Source organism: Anomalospiza imberbis, chromosome 12 (assembly GCF_031753505.1).
Source record: "Anomalospiza imberbis isolate Cuckoo-Finch-1a 21T00152 chromosome 12, ASM3175350v1, whole genome shotgun sequence".
Lineage (NCBI taxonomy): Eukaryota > Metazoa > Chordata > Aves > Passeriformes > Viduidae > Anomalospiza > Anomalospiza imberbis.
Window position 1 is genome coordinate 15,115,944 of NC_089692.1, and position 16,252 is coordinate 15,132,195.

General features: G+C 36.9%; 1 protein-coding gene across 6 annotated transcripts in view; it reads left to right on the forward strand.

Annotated features, from left to right (window-relative positions):
* The window catches only part of WWOX (WW domain containing oxidoreductase), a 485,118-nt gene that overhangs the window by 127,447 nt on the left and 341,419 nt on the right, over positions 1 to 16,252 (forward strand). Inside the window, exon 9 of one of the 6 annotated variants that reach the window (XM_068203076.1) lies at positions 1,996 to 2,656. The exons of the other annotated variants lie outside the window; for them this stretch is intronic. Within the exon in view, the coding sequence (XP_068059177.1) occupies positions 1,996 to 2,049 (54 nt within the window). The 3' untranslated portion in view covers positions 2,050 to 2,656. Of the gene's footprint in view, positions 1 to 1,995; positions 2,657 to 16,252 lie in introns of those variants that run through there. 6 annotated transcript variants of the gene reach the window in all.

Here is a 16,252-nt window from a genome sequence, read left to right on the forward strand (position 1 = left end):
TGTCCTAGCTGGACACAGAACAGTAGATATATGAATGGTTTTGAGATTTCTGTGGCATTTCCTGGTGGCAGCTAGAGAATTCCCACGTGGAAAAGTGGTCAAAGCTGAGAATTAGAAGGTAGGCAGAGATGACATTGTGGGAGTGTTATTCCATGTCTGTTTATGCGTAGGTCACATATTTGGGATCTCAGCCTTGTGTTCCAGGCTCTGTGCATAAAGGTAAAGAAAAGCTTCTGGCCCAAAATGCATCAAATGTGTTTTAAGGGAAACTGCAAAAATCTCTTGTGCATTGGATGAAATGTGGATCTTGGCAAACAGCAAGGAGACAGTACCATGATAACTTGTCTCCTTATATAATTATAGAACATGCACCACCAAATAGTTGTCATTGTGCTCAGATGGATGATTTTATCTTTGAAAATTAAAATTTCTTCAGTTGCATGAGCCCTTGAACCCCTGTGAACCTGACACCCTGTGGTATGTCATCTGGGACCCCTGTTAAATATACAGACGCAGTTAGTCTAGAAAAAGAGATATTGGGCTTTTAAATGAACAGCAAGAGGATTTAAAACAGTAAGCCAAACTTTCTAATTTCCTAATATTGACACTTCTGTCCCTCACAATCTTATTATAGTATTATTCTCTGCTGATCTACCATTTCATCAAAAAGTCTACAATGGAACTAAAAATCTAAGCCTTTTAGCCCATAGATCATTGCACTTGGTAAATGGCTTATTGCAGATTAGATAATGTGGTTCATAGCACATCCAAATCAATAAAAGGCTAGTCTGAACGTAGTAAAGTGCTCTCAGTCTGATTCTTTTTATTAAGTATATCTGCCATGAGCAAAGTGAAAATTTTAGTCTTTTTGCTTAACTTGATCTAAGAAAAAGGAGTTGCTTCAATTTCTGCATGGTTGTTTTCTTTCCTAGGGAAGATCTGTCCCACAGAGTTCAGTTTATTTTGAATCAGAATTAAATTTACTGTCTGAAAAATGGTGCAATTCTTATATTGGCAAAATACAGAGCCCAGTGGTTTGGTGTTCCCAGTCATCCCATGCTAGATATGAGCCCCTAGCTCTCACATTTGTCAGATGTTGAGTTGTCTTTGGGAAATAAACTATTTTATAGCTGTTCATACAGAAATCATCAGCAAAAACTGTCAACTTCAGCAACAAATGGAAGTGGAGAAATGTGAGAGAAATATTTTGAAGGTAGAGTGGATGATTCAATAGCAAACAAGGAGTGGTGTTTTAATCTAGGCTGGGAGAGGCCCAGGATTCACCAGGAATCTGGGGCTGAAAGGGAGGATGTGGTGGTTCTTTCTGCTTTACCCCATGAATGATCCTGTTCTTCTGAAGGGGTAGAAATATCAGAAGGGTATTCTCATTTACCCAGGAGAAACTGAGGAGGCTGATACATCTGTGTCAAGGGTGAACAGGTATGGAGAGAGTATTGACCCTTCTAGCTGGGGTTATATTAGCAACCTAGAAGAATGCTGGCAAAATGGTGATTGATGTCTCTCTGCCTCTACTTTCCACACACTTCCATTCATTGCAATTTTTTATTTTCCTGTTTACATCCATGGCCTGACCTGCTGAGGAGATGCTGAGCTGCTGAACTGGGTCAAGAGCTTGTCTGGGTTTTGCAGGTTGGCTAAAAAGGGGTTTTAAATCTACATTAAAAATCCAGTGAATAGCTTGGAATTTCTTGCAAGCAATCAGGTCAGATAAACTGTAATTGGCTGCAGAGAGATGCTCTTAACTTAACCATTCTTTGACCATGTTATTGACCACTATGTGTTCGCCCATGTTATTAATAATTTATCCTTTGAAAAAATCTATGTGCATTATAGCCTTTGATCTCACAAAATTTCAAAGCTGAACATGCTATTTCCCTCTTCCTTTTGGTTTTTGCCTTTATTTTTAAAGAATTTTTAAAAGATAAGAGAATGAAAAATAATTTTTAAACTTTTTTCTATTTATTTTGGTGGCAGAGCTTCCTGATGACACCTATCCCTGGTAATGAGAAATGTACATTAATACAGTAAGAATATATATGAATAAAAAAATCGAGGCAAGCTCAGTGTACTTTGCAGATGAAAATGTTTGAAAACAAGACTTAATGCATCTAGTAGATTAAAACAGAAATTAAAGACTTTAGAGTAAGAAGAGATCAAAGGCTGTCTTTTCATTGTTCTTTTTATTGTTTATTGACTTCAAAAAGACTTTTTAGTTTAAGCTGACTTTAATGTCTCTTGAATGCTCTTTTGTAAAGTGACTTTGAAAACTCACGGATAATGTCTTCATTAAGTGGGAAAAAATCTTGGTGAAAATATAACTGTAACTTTGCTTTCATTATAATAGGAAGAGATAACACTTTGCTTAATTAAGGTCTGTTTTCCCTCTGTTCAGAATTTTACGACCATTTTTTTCATTGAAATTAGTGCTGATAAAAGCTTGAAGTAGACATTGCTAAACTGAAACTCTTAGTTTTTCAGAGAAGTATGGGGATGTGAGTTCTCTGTCTGTATTTGTTAATCAGTTAATCAAGATGTTGTCTTGTGTATGTGAGCTATTTTAGGAAACAAAAGAAAAAACAAAACCCAAAAGCATATTGAAGTTGTATTGATTCTAAAATAAAGCAATGCTTCTTGTGTTCTTGGGAATGTTAATTTAGAGACTTTCTGCTCTCATTCTGTTTCCAAATGTCTGTGCTTTTCTCACCAATCCCTGATGACTTGATGTATTTGGATTATGTTAATACCTGTATTAATAATGACAGTAAAGATCACAAATCTGTGGAGGCAAATGAGAGATTAGGAAAGCCATGCAGGAGAACTTCTCTGGGGAGCAGTGTGTACTTTCCACAGTATTTTGAGGTTTAAAAAAATGCACTTGAGGACTAGGACTGCCGTGGCCTTCCCCCTCCCAACAGCTCATCTTTTCCTCATGGTTCTGTGAGACCTTTAGATGGAGACGTTACTTTTAGCTGGAAAGGGAATTATCATGGTTTCATGAAGTGCACTCCATCTTTTGAGATAACTGAGATATGTATTCAGTTTTTGTTTGCTCCTCACTTGTCTGTAATTTTGGTACAATAGGTTTAGCAATTTCTGACATGGGTTTCTAGTGCAGCTCTGATGTTTGTTACTCTGATGGTGTTGGACAGTTGTTGTGATGGTAATTTTATGATACTCACCCTTCCCATTCTGTGTATTTCTGCCAGGGCTCTGTGTACATTTCTTGGGCAATCTGCTTGGCTCTTTCTGAGGATCAAAAGATTCTGATTTACAGTCTGCAGAAGTTGTTTGCAAGACCTTTTTACATACTTAAAAAACTCAGCAACTCCTTTCAACATGATAGCTGAGTTTCCAGAGTTTTATTAATGAGAAATGCGTGTTGCATGATTTCTGTAACTGCCTAACCTTACTTCAGCTTTAAAGGAAATTGTCTTCAAAAGGAAAACCAAAGCCACACTTGTTTCCCTTTGCTTCCCTTCATGGCTAGGGACAGAGCAACAAAGCTATTCTTGGCTAGACTTATTTTTACTGACTTTCAGCTATGATACACCTTTTAGGAATCTTATGTCCAGTGCAAAATGAGGCACGAGGCACTGGAAAGGATGTCTTTGATGCTGTGTGACTCTAAAAGCCACACTGTGTTAATTTTGAGACTGTTGCTAATGTTATTTAAGGATTGGCTTATAATTTTCTTCATTTCAATGTGGGAAACCACATTTTGGATTTGGTGATTCAGTATCCATTTTGTAGATTGTTACTAGTTTTCATATTCATAGATGCAAAACATTTTTTGCAGTATCACTATTTTTATGGCACAAATGGTTAAGTATTTTTACAAGTGTAGTCTTTGTGGGTGGTTTAGAGGCTCAATTACCCACCGAAATGGAGGGAATAAATGTCCTCAAGGGTTTGCATTTGGATCATATGACGCTGTTGGGCTCAGCTTGTTGTTAATAATTCTTACATCTGTGTAGCACACAACAGCACGAGGCAGCCTTTGAAAATGTAGCACAGTATTGCTGCTGCTACCCTTGCAGAAACATCTGAATTCTTTTACAGGAGGTGACAGAAAAGTAAGCCAGGATAAAGAAAGCAACAAATCAGCTGGTAAAATTGATGTCATGTCTAATCCTGCCTATTAGATTGAGTAGCTAATGTGAAGATTTTGGAAATGTTCATATTTATGATGCATGTGGCAGGTGCTGTTTGGGTTGCTTTGCATGTTTGCCCTATGGGCACTTGAGGGGCCAAAACCAGAAAGAAGCCAAAACAAAAAGGAGAGAGAAAGGGACAAGGAAGCAAAATGATGAAAGAATGAATATGGCTAAATTCCAAGCTTATTATTGCTGTCATTTTTTGCATTAGGAGATAGCAAGTGTGAGAAGAAGTCTCAATATACAGTGTGAGAAATGTGGCTGCTCTGCACTGAGGAGATTTGACAACTCTTGCACCAGGAAACCAGAGACACCCAGGACGTGGAGAGATGAATCCCTTGGAATTCTGTGCTCAGTGCTTGTGAGCTAAAGGTGCCAAACTTGCTCCCCTGATCAGTGCTGTGAATCTTGACATGCATGAGAGCAGAGTTTGGCTTAAGGGTTTGTTTGCATATTTGCATGCTTCACTTACTTTATTAACCACCCCAGACCTGGTTTCCTGCCTTGAACACACAGAGAGGCCACTATAGTGGTAATGTACAAAGTGAATTGAAAGGAGGATGCAAAACATCTTGCAAAGAAGGTGAGATCAGAAGAAATTAGGGTGTTTCAAGAATAATTATGTAATGGTTATGTATGTCAGATAATAAATACCTCACAGCAATGATTCCTAGGTTTCTTTGTAGATATAATGTCTCTCACTATGATCCCAAATTCTATTATGTGTTTTCCAGAAGTCATCCAAGCCCATTCTAGAGACCAATGTACTATATAAAATATTAACAAATTCAATGTTTGGCTGAGAACTATATGAAAAACAGGGTAATACAGGCAGTAATATCTCTCCAAAACCACTTGAGCTGTCTTGTTATGAGCTCTACCTCCTTATTGCCTATTTTGTGTAGCAACAGGGGACCTGAGGGGACCTCTTAAGAGCAGAAGGGGCAGCAAATCACAGAGGGCTCAGGCAGTGTGGCTCTCTTTTGGCTCTGAAGACCTGAAGTACCCCGAGTAGGCTATTAAAGTCCTGTTTATAGCTAGGCTGTATAGCTTCACACTCTGAAGTTGCTTTCTGCCTGAGCAAAACAATATATTCCTGAAAGCTGGCGGTATTGGCCTGTTGGTCTTTTAGAGAAATTCTTTCCTGAAATGAGCACAGCTGTCAGCAAGGGAACACTGAAGGCATCTTTAGGTGCCTTTAAAGGAGCAGCTTTATTTTTGTTTGCTTGGTTTGGACACCTTGTAGCACTTCCACGTTCCTTTTGGTTTGGCTTGTTTTCCTCTTTTTCCAGCATTTCCTTCCAAATCATGCAGGCAAATAAAGCACTAATTGTTAGAAACCACCTCCCTTCCACTCAATGTACAGACAAGCAGTTCACATCCCCTCAGGCCTTTCCCTGTGTTCAATATTGACAGGAAATGTCCTTTCTGTTGAAATTTTGGAGTCCAAATGCTATTTGTGTAGGTTGTGTTTTTTTTTTTTTTTTTTTTTTTTTTTAACGAGGAAGTTAATATGTTGAGAGGATTTGCAAGACAACATCTTCCTTTAGAGTAGAGCCAATATCCAGCTGCTGCTATAGGAATGAGCTTCTGATTCCCTGGTCCTGGTCCTGGAGCTCCACAATTTTATGGAGAAGCCTCTGTAAATCCTAAGCAAGGAAGTGTGCTCAGATTTTCCCTAGTCACATGTGCCATGCATGACAGTGGCCACAGTTGCCTTCCCAGCCTTTCCTCCCTGGGGACATACATTTTAATGCTGTGTCCATTTACATCACAGTTGTATTAATTACATTTAATGTAGTTTTGAGCTAAGGTAGCACAGCCTGATTTCAGAGAGCAGAGTGTTGTAATGAGGCTTGAGTACCATTGATCTATGACTTGGATATAAGGGATTCTTAAGGGAGTTTGCTGATTTATGTAGAAGACTGATGTCTGTGGCCATTAGGAAACACCAGTTTTCATTACCTATCAATCTCATGGAAAACCTTTAGCAGCATGATCTCCTATAATAGTTATCTAATCTGTTAAATTAGAGATTAATGAAATGAAAGCATTACAGAAGAGGAAAATACACTTGTAAGAGCAGGCAGTATCATAAGAGCAATGCAGACTTATTTGAAAGCATGTACAACAGCAGTGTGAAGACAACAAAAGGATAAATCAGCTCCTGCCATTGCTGTCTTAATCTTTAAATTGCAAAAATCTATGTAGATATATGGGTTAGTAAATTACTAGAGCAATGGAGCGTATGGGACTAATTCCAAAATAGAAGAAAAAGTAGAGCACACCATTTAGAATATCACACACTCATTTGTAGAATGGTCATAGAATTTAATAGAGTTCAAGTTTAATTCTGCTTAACTGCATCTTTATTTTTAGATTTGTAGAGTTCAAAAGTTGTTACTTATCAAAATAATTTAGTAAGATCAAAAATTAGAAGAGAGAAATTGTACATTATATAAAGCTGTGACTGTTATTTATGAGAGCTGTGATTTGGATACTGGGAATCTTTACACAGGGAAAAAACCTAGTATCTTAAATATTTGGAAATGAAAAAAAATGGAAACATTGTCTTGTGTCAGCTCATTTCTAAGCATCTAATTTTCAGCATGTTCTGTGCTGATTTTTCCTTGTAGCTACTGTATGTAGTGGGATATAAAACAGAAGGAATTTTCGAAAAAAACAGGCTGTGTTTATCCATACATAAAAAAGAAAATACTATTGAGGTGACCGTGTGTGTCAGTACATCACTTTATTTCCACACCACCTGCTGCAATTAAAAATGAAATCGCCAAGCAGCAAGTACAGTAACTTCATCAACCAGCTGATATTATAATTAATGACTATATAGAGTCTCTATTATTGTGTACTTCCAAGGCATCAAGTGGAAAGCTGTCGTAGTGCTTTAAATAATGAAAAAGTTTCAGGCCTTGATAAATGGCTCAGTTGGATGCAGTTTAGAAAGTTGAGAGCATATGCTTCTGTCATTAGAAACTAAGGACCCTCGTTACCCTTGCTATAACTCTTCAGATTCATCTGAAACTCTTTGATCCCCTCGTGTACTTACACTGTGTTTAAAATGCAAAAGTGTAGAAAAATATGGTGTGCATGAGAAATTCAGTGAGGAGGGAGAAAGATTAAAATAAAGCTACTGTTCATTAATGTCTTTGTTTCAAACCTGTCGGAAGAGAGAGCATTAGGCTGTACCCACATCTCTTTTGAAATGAGAGTAAGCAAACATTTTTCTTTGATTCCTTTGAGATTTTTCTTTTAAGAAACAATTGAAATCCAATAAAGAAATGTGCTTCTGAGCATGCTTATGAAGATATTTAAGTGACTTAATAAAGGAATGACAGCAAGGGTATTTGTTCTTGAAGGCTGTGCTTTAACTCTGTGCTGTTCTGCAATAAGGGGTGTAAAGAGTAAAGTAGTGAAGCAGAAATTTTGGATATTACTGATGAGGCAGGTTTAAGAAAAATAAACTTTTAACAGGGAAGCTATTGGCAAATTCACTTCCTGAACAGTATAGTTTCATTGTTAAATATCACCATTTTAATTGAGAACTGCTAGCTAATTTTCAGCTTCTATTTATTTTTCTTGTCTCTCTGAAACTTTTGTATAATGTATTTGCCTCTGAGGATATTTCATAGCTGAAATGCTTTGCTTGGCAGAGCATGTTACAGATAGAGAAAATTTTGTCTAATCCCTGACTCTCATGGTTGTCATTCTGCTTTGTTTCATGTATTGAAGCAGTATGCCACAACCATTTCTCATACCTTTTATAAAGGAATTATGTGTCTTTTAAAGTATTGAATTAAGATAACAAAACATATATGTAAATATATATATATGAATGTATAGGTAGCAGCAGAAATAAAGATTTCTTTCTCCCTCTCATAAGAATATGTGAGATAAGTGAGTGCTGTTTTTTCCTCCTTTATGGCATTATTTAGAGCCCATTAATTAGAATCCATATTTCCTGAGCATCCAGAATTGTGCGTTGGCACTACGTGCAAGCATATCACAGGAGAATGTTTTAGTCCAAGAATTTCTCAGTGGCTAAAATGTGTGTTTAACAACCTGGTGCTAAATTAAGGACTGAAATCGAAATACTGGTGAATGGATGGAAACAGATGTGAAAGTTCTACTTATGCAAGGAAGGAGTCCTGTTCACCCTCTGATGTGTGGAAATTCTCGTGCTGGCATAACAGCAGCAGCCTGTGCTGCCAGTGGTTCCCTGGGATTCTTTCTGTTTGAGAGCTCTCCCTGCTTTGGTTCTGTTTGTTTGAACAAAAAGGACATGGAGTGACTCAGAACACAGATTGATGCCAATGTGGTGCTGATGCATTGGGTCCATCTTCATTCTTTCCAAAGGGGCACTTGCTTGCATGAGATAAGTGCTTGCATTTGTGATAAGTGCTGAATATTAACCAGGATATTTGGACTTTAGTATAATGATCTTATATCACTACAGCATCGTGGAAAATTAGATTAAACCTGAAGGACACAGGACCTGATCCGTCCTTAAATTCATGATGTGTGAAAGTTGCGCTTCAGACAAGTGTTAGGCTAATTGCTTCCTTAGCTTTAATAAGTTATAAACAGAAATATTTATCTCAGTGTGCTAAATGGCAAGTAGGTTGAAAGGAGAGAGAGCAAAGACATTCATAGATGTAGGTTTTTGCATATATTCAAAATACTGTCATATTGTGCTATTAGGTGCCTGCTTTTTCACATATTTCAGGACATTTATGCCATTATGCTAATAATTAAATTAATTATTTATCCATTGTACACAGGCTTGAATTACTGTATGATTAGCTTGGGCACTTAAAAGTATAAGAACACTTGAAAGCAAAATCCAAGCATAGGTATTCCATAGCACGTCTTACAATCTAAATATTGCTCTTAGTCTAATCGAAGCAGCAAGAGTAGTCACAGCAGTTGATGGACTATTTTTCAAATTGATTTCAAAAATGTATTTAAGGGGATGATCTTCTACTCTAGATTACCTATTGATTTTTAATATGAAAAGCTCATTATATAAGCAGTAACTGCATATAAAAACCTAGCAAACCTTTGCATAAATCCTTTAATTGAATTTCCAGAGCCTGTGGTTCTACTTTTTTTTTTTTTAATTAAATCTATTTCTTTTTTTAAGTGTTACTGTGTAATTTGCATGCTGTGAAGTGGCCCTGTCCCAGATAAAGTGCCATTGATCCTTATTAAACCTCACCTCTGGGCTTGCTCAAAACTAACTGGAAAAATTAAAGTGTTCATGCTGCAATGCACTTATTGCTTGTGTGATAGGATTATGGAAAAAAAAGAATAACATTAATTTCCAAGAGAGAATTTATAATGCAAGATTTTATTTTTTTTCAATTTGATAATTAATAGCAAAATCATACCCTAAATATAAATTGTATTTCAGTCTGCAAACTGCAGTAGTAATTAGGAAAGATAATGTATACCTGATATAAACCCATGATGTTTTATATGGACACTCCTTTGGTATATTAATTTTTTTTAAGTATTCAAAATGATTATGGATTCAACCCAACAGCTTAAATAGAGATTTGAGGAAAGAAAACAACAAAAAAAACCCCTATGTAGTACCTTACATTACTGTTTCTATTTTCTTTCTTGAGCTTAAAATGTGAAAAATGACAGTCTGCAAATATTCAGGCTAACACTTTTTATATTAGAATTATCACGAAGAAGAAAAGTATATGAGTTGTAATATCATTTTCACCTTTTTAAAAGCACCTAACACTTTTTATATGAAAAGCAATAAAATCTGCAAAAGAAATATTCATAATCAATAAGAATACAAGGTATGGAATATATTAACAGAGTTATAAAAATGTTTGCAATATGACTCAAAATGAAAAATACAGCAGGTTATGTATGGTTTAAAGTGTAATCAATTTTGAGGTTGTGTATGAGGATATAAATGATAAACACAAGTAGTAGCATTTTTAGTAAAGGGTGTTGCAAAAAAGTACTGTATTTATGGTTCATTCCATTCTTTTATAGATCATTAATGTAGAAAACAAACACAGCGTATCCATCTCCTTAGACAGTTTAAAATTCCATTAAATGATATTTTAAATGGAAATTTGGAGCTCATTTCATATTCTGCTGTCTACAAACACAGGCTGTACCAAAAGCACTGAGTGTAGCCTGGCTTTCCAGCAGGAGCTGATACCACAGAAGTTACATTCAGGAGTGGTCTGGATTTGGAAAGTAGGCTGATGTTTTTTCCACTTCCAGCAAAGAAAGCTGCTAAATCTCTTGTGTCCAAGGCAGTGGTGGATTGCACGTTGTGCTCCCTGTGATTCAACGTGCAGCCACCTTGGAATTGCCAATTGTAGCCCAACCTCGTTCCCCAATGAGAGCATTTGTCCCATCTGCAGAGGAATTAGTGCAGCTTGATTTTTGCTCCTTGCCCAGTTAATACGGAGCAGTTTGAGTGCAATGTTCTCACTGATCTGAACCTAACCCAATTGTGTTGAATCATATTAGTTATGTGAACGTGGTAACTATTTGTCTTAAAGCTCCTCTAAGCTTTACATTTGCACAAATTATTTCTAAATCAGCCTCTGTCTCATTTCATACACTGCTGGGATCATAGCATCACAGATTTGTTTAGCTTGGAGAAAACCTCTAAGATTGAGTCCAACCTTTGACCAAACACCACCTCGTGCTGCTGAGTGCACGTCCAGTCGTTCCTTGGACACCTCCAGGGATGGGGACTCCACCACCTCCCTGGACAGTCCCTGCCAGTGCTGAACAACCCTTTCAGTGAAGGAATTTTTCCTGAAAATTGTAACAACGACATGAAATAAGTGGCTTACTCTTTTCAGTACTTCATTTGTGCATTTGAGAACACTGTCCTTGATTCCCCTGCAAAGTCCATTGGTTAAGCCTTGGACTTTTATTGTGCTTCATATCAGAATTATCTAATGGCCACTGGAGCTCTTTGCTGCTGCTGGGATTGGCCTGGACCCTGCTTATTTCTCTTCAGTGTTGGCTCTTGCACTAAAGGATGGTTATGGGGCATAGCTCCTGACAGCTGTCTGCTGGCTCCTTCACTGCCAGGGCAGCATCAGCTCCAGCTTTGGGAAATTCATGTGTTCCAGTTCCCTCCACCAAATGCGTGTTTGCTCCGAATTTTCACGTTCATTTGTAAGATTAATGTGAATGACTTGTTCATTGTTATATGTGTTCCTCCTCTCAGTGGCCCAGCAGTTTTTCTGGTGGATTGTTTCTCAGACCAGTTATTACATGTCCCATGTTGCTCCGAAACATGTTTCTTCTTTACGTTACGTACACCACAAGCGTTCTGAAATTATGCCTAAGGAGGACGGTTTTAAAATTCATTCCTGGTTGTTTGTCAGTGGATTTGCTGTAGTTTCCTCATGGTCTTTAGTGAAGGAAGTAAGTGACAGTGATCAGTGAAGGTGGACAGTAAGATTTATAATGTATTTGTGCTAGCTGATTGCCAACAGAACTGGCCTTTCCCAGCGGTGCTGTACGCATACTTGGAAAATCAATAGGGATTAGCCTATGACCCCCTTCACATACTTATACTGTGGTCTGCATTGCTTACCAATATTTCATCTGTTTCACTTAAATGCTGGTACTTACTCAATAATGTGTGGCTGTTCTTGCAAGCTACTAATTAATTTTTAAAATGCAGTATCGCTTGAAACGGAGATAAAGCACACCTTTAGCATCAGAGGGAGAGCAGGGCAGCGGATTTGTGAATTTGCACTTGGTACCTTTAATTAAAAATCCTGCTTTGAGAGATTAAAGTTATATATTCAGATTTTAAAAAGTACTAAATCAAGTACAGAAACCTTTTCATGATGGTTGCCAACAAGCTAAATTGTCAGGTTTGACAAGGTACCTGTTTGTTTAATTTTTTGCCTGGGTTTGCTGCTGGTTTTTTTATTTTTCCAGTTTTGCTTTAGAAATACTTGGTTTAAAGTTTGGGATGTTTGCTTATTTTGTTTTGTTTCTCTTGAAAATTTTAGGAGAAAAATATCATATGTTTATAAATAAATATATTTTATTGATATTGAATCTAAGCATAGTTTGACAGCATGTTCATAGGGTACATCAACCATGTTGCATTTTAAATACTAATGTGTTGAAAAGCTGAACAAATGTATCAGGTATTGTTTGTGCTTTGACTAGTTTAAAATAAAAAAAAAATTAATTTATCTTGCAACAGTATAAAAATAGTTTGATACACAGTGTCAAATTTCTAGTCTACCATACAGTTTGCCAAAATCCAAAGATAATGGCCTAAAGCAATTCTTTTTGATGAGATTGTTCTCCCAATAGCAGGATTTTAAATATTCACTGTGTCTTATGCAAGTGTACCTATTCCCTAGAGTTACTTAGAGTTTCTTATTGATCTCCTAGCTGGTATTTGAATTGGTCGATGTACTCTGTAACTTGTTTAAGATACCCTACCTGAACTATTAGTTTAAATAATATATTCATAAATTGATTAATCATTACAGTAAGAGTTATTAGCTGCATTTTTATATGTGAGCTCTCCACAAATGGCTCCTGCTATAATAATCATGCATATATAAACAGAGATTCAGGTTTAAATTGCAGTACTCCTTAGAATAATTATATTGCTAGTAACAGTATGTTTCTGCAAGAAGGAATCAACCTTTTGCTGTGTGGGCAGCAAAACTCTGTGTTTATTTAATGTGGATAAAGTAATTGTAAATATTGATGTGTTTGTAAGCTATGTTATGGGAAATGAGAGGAAAGAAGGAAGAGAAGATGTGGCTTTTGTTGGCAGAGGCAGGTGGTTCTAAGGTTTAGTGTGTGTTTGGGTGTGATCAGGTGCTGAGGGAGCTGAGCAAAGGGTGCAGGAAGATTTTAGGGTGCAGGAAGATTTTAGGGTGCAGGGTGAGAGGGCATTGCACAGCCTGCGAGGGACTGGGGGGCTGGACAGGCTGTGAGAGCTGTCTGACATCACGGTGTGCATCTTGTGGCTTGCCCTCACCCTTTTACAAGAGGACTGAAAAGAGACAGAGGCACTGGTAGCCCATAGATATTAATTAAAAAATGCACTTAAAGGGATGCAGCTGCCTTTTAGTGCTTGCAGAAGAGTTTGATGTGTGTGCCTTCATTTGATAACACCTTGCTTCTGAAAGGTCTGTGTTGGTGTCAGGATACATCCAGCACATACAATTGCTGTAAATGGGGGGGAGTTGTGGTTAATTTGGAGCTTCAATTATGAGTAAGGATTGAAGTGTTTGCATGTTATTTTATTGTGCGTATTTTAATGTGTATATTAGGAATGTAATCCAGTAATGGAAAGTTCCAGTACTATAACTTTCATAGCAAAGACTGGCCTCACACAGGGGACAGAGTGAGCTTTTGTCTACCCCAGTGTGCATGGGCCACATCCAGAGCTTTGTGTTTTTTTAGAAAAAGAAATGCCCTCCAAAGAAGGCTTGTATGTGCAGAGAGAGCTAGGAAAATCAATTTAATCAAAAGTGTCAGAACTCACTTTCCGAGCAGCTCTCTGGTTTACTCTGCTGAGTGGTGCAGAGTCCCAACAGCTTTAAACAATGTTCACTTTGATTTACTCCTAAATCCTATCAACAAATGTGAACACAAAATGCATATACTTGCAGTCTCACAATCATGCAGATGTTATCAAATTAATGATGTCTTTTAGTTAATAATCTGAGTGTAGTATGGAAAAATCACCCAGCTCACATTTCAGCTTATTTCCTGCATAAACTATTGTCATGAGCCCTAGACTTTTGCATTTTGCAAGTGAACAACTAGGGGAGGTTTTTCATATTTTAGTTTGAAAGCCATTTTGTTTCACCACATGCTTTTTCCGCTTCATAAATTCTACTTTAAAACATTCAACAACCTGCTAAATTAATATATACTGTGTTCCTTCTTTAATGGGTAGGGGAACTTGTCTCACAGCAGTGCATTTGTTCAGCCCTGTTTTGAAAAAGCGCTGCCTGCCGTGTGAAGGACATCTGCTCACAAATGACTGATTGTGCTTTTGATTCGGAGCAGCACCTTCACTTTAAATGCTGGCTGCAGATGAAAGGAACAGATTGCTGTGGTACCACTTTTGTGAGGATTCCTCTACCCAGCATGTGGCTTCATACATTATTGAGAGCAAATCCACTTTATGCTACCACTCCTCACTGCACTTATTTTGCAAACCTTATTCAGAATGCCAGCAAGGATCACTTTTCTACAAAGGAATAAAGGCCAGTTAGGAAGATTAGGCAGATAAATTATTTATAGTGTTTAATTATCATTGTACAGGTTTATTAAACTTCATGGTTACCTGGAAACCTAAGCAGGTGCTGGAAAAAAGTCCAATAAAGTTAAATGAAAAATGTTTTGTGTAAAATGAAATCCCTTTATGTGTGCCATGTTCATATAAATGTCCCAGGTTTTTTTGGTCGAGTGCCAAGGTTGACTTGCATTTAATGTTGTGATTATTATTTTTTTTCACAATCCAGTCCTAACTCAAGGCTTATTATGATAGAAAAGACCACAGAATTCTCTGCTGGGTTGAGCAGCAGTCTGTTGTACTACTGGGTGTCCTAGATGATAAACAGATGTACAAGGTATGCTTGGGAAATCTCAAAATATTCCATTTTTCTGGTATTTAAGGACAGATGAATTTTGAAGGAAAAAAACCCCACAATAAATTTTTGATTTTTCTTTAATGTTTATACTTAATAATTAATTTACTTTGTTGTTTCTTCACATAAATTGACCTAGTTGGTATTTATTTCATTGTTGAATTGAGGATATAAATTTATTTATTTTATTTTTTAAAAATTTAGCAGTTGAAGTGTTGTCCTCCAGGAACAGCTTCCACATCTCTGCATGCTGCTCACTAATATAAACTAATGAGCTCCATTAAAGATCTGCCCACACAGTTGCAAAAGAACCACCTATTAATCTGTCATCTTTGAATACTTTGAGAAAATTAAGACCACCAAGCAACCATGAATTCATAAATGAAAAAGGCAGTACCAAACCCATTATATGCTAAAGATGAGTGCCAAATAGGTAGAAAATGTGTGGTGACTAAACCCCACTGATTTAGTTCAGCAGAGTAACCCAGAAACAAGACAGGGTAAATGTGGGCTGAAGTTCTTGCTCCTTCTGAGTCGAGGGAGTTCTGACATGGGGGATACCAGAGATCTGTGTTTTTGAAACTGAACTTCAATTAAGATCTGAATAACTAGCAAAACTGTGCACTTTAATACGAGGTCCATTTGGTTACACTTTGGATTATGATACAGAGAATTCTTAGGCTGTTTATGGAGAGGATGTTTTCTCCTGTGATGTTGGAGTTTTGTGGTACATCATTTTTTGATTTAATAGGAAGCTGTTGATCAGCTAAATACCCAAAGAGTTGCATTCCATGGCAGTAACAATCTGGATTAATTCTAGATGGGTTATTCCATATGGAAAATATTGGAAATATGTGGAAAATGTGTTCAGATTTACCTGGTAGAATAATTTTGGGTTTAACCCACAATGTGACAAATGTGTAGTAAAAATTAATATCTGTGACTTTCATTGTTTTGATTAAATTTGATTTATGTCACAGTAGAAAATTTCTCATTCCTGAGCCTAGCAATCAGGAATTTGGTGTGAGTATTCACATCTGCTTGTTTGAAATTGGTTTGTGGTACTTTTTCTATTATCACTTCAAACATCTAAAATATAGCATCACATAAAAAAAAGTCTGATATTGTTAGTTTGCAGATTCTTTGTTAATAGTTTCATTTTTATAATAAATATCCATAGCTAGCAGAAGTATATGATGCTTGTTCCCTTTTTTTCTAAATTGTCCTATTGTTTGGAAGATGAAGGAAGTGCAGAGGCAGATTGGGAGCAAATTTCTGTGTATCTCTTGGGGGTGGAATAAGTTTTGGAGGTTTTGTTTTTTTTCTTCTTGGATTTTGCTGCCATCAAGCCACTTTTTGTATATGTGACGGAATTCACTGAAGAGGGAAGCTCATCAGCTGCACCAGTGGGGTTGAAGT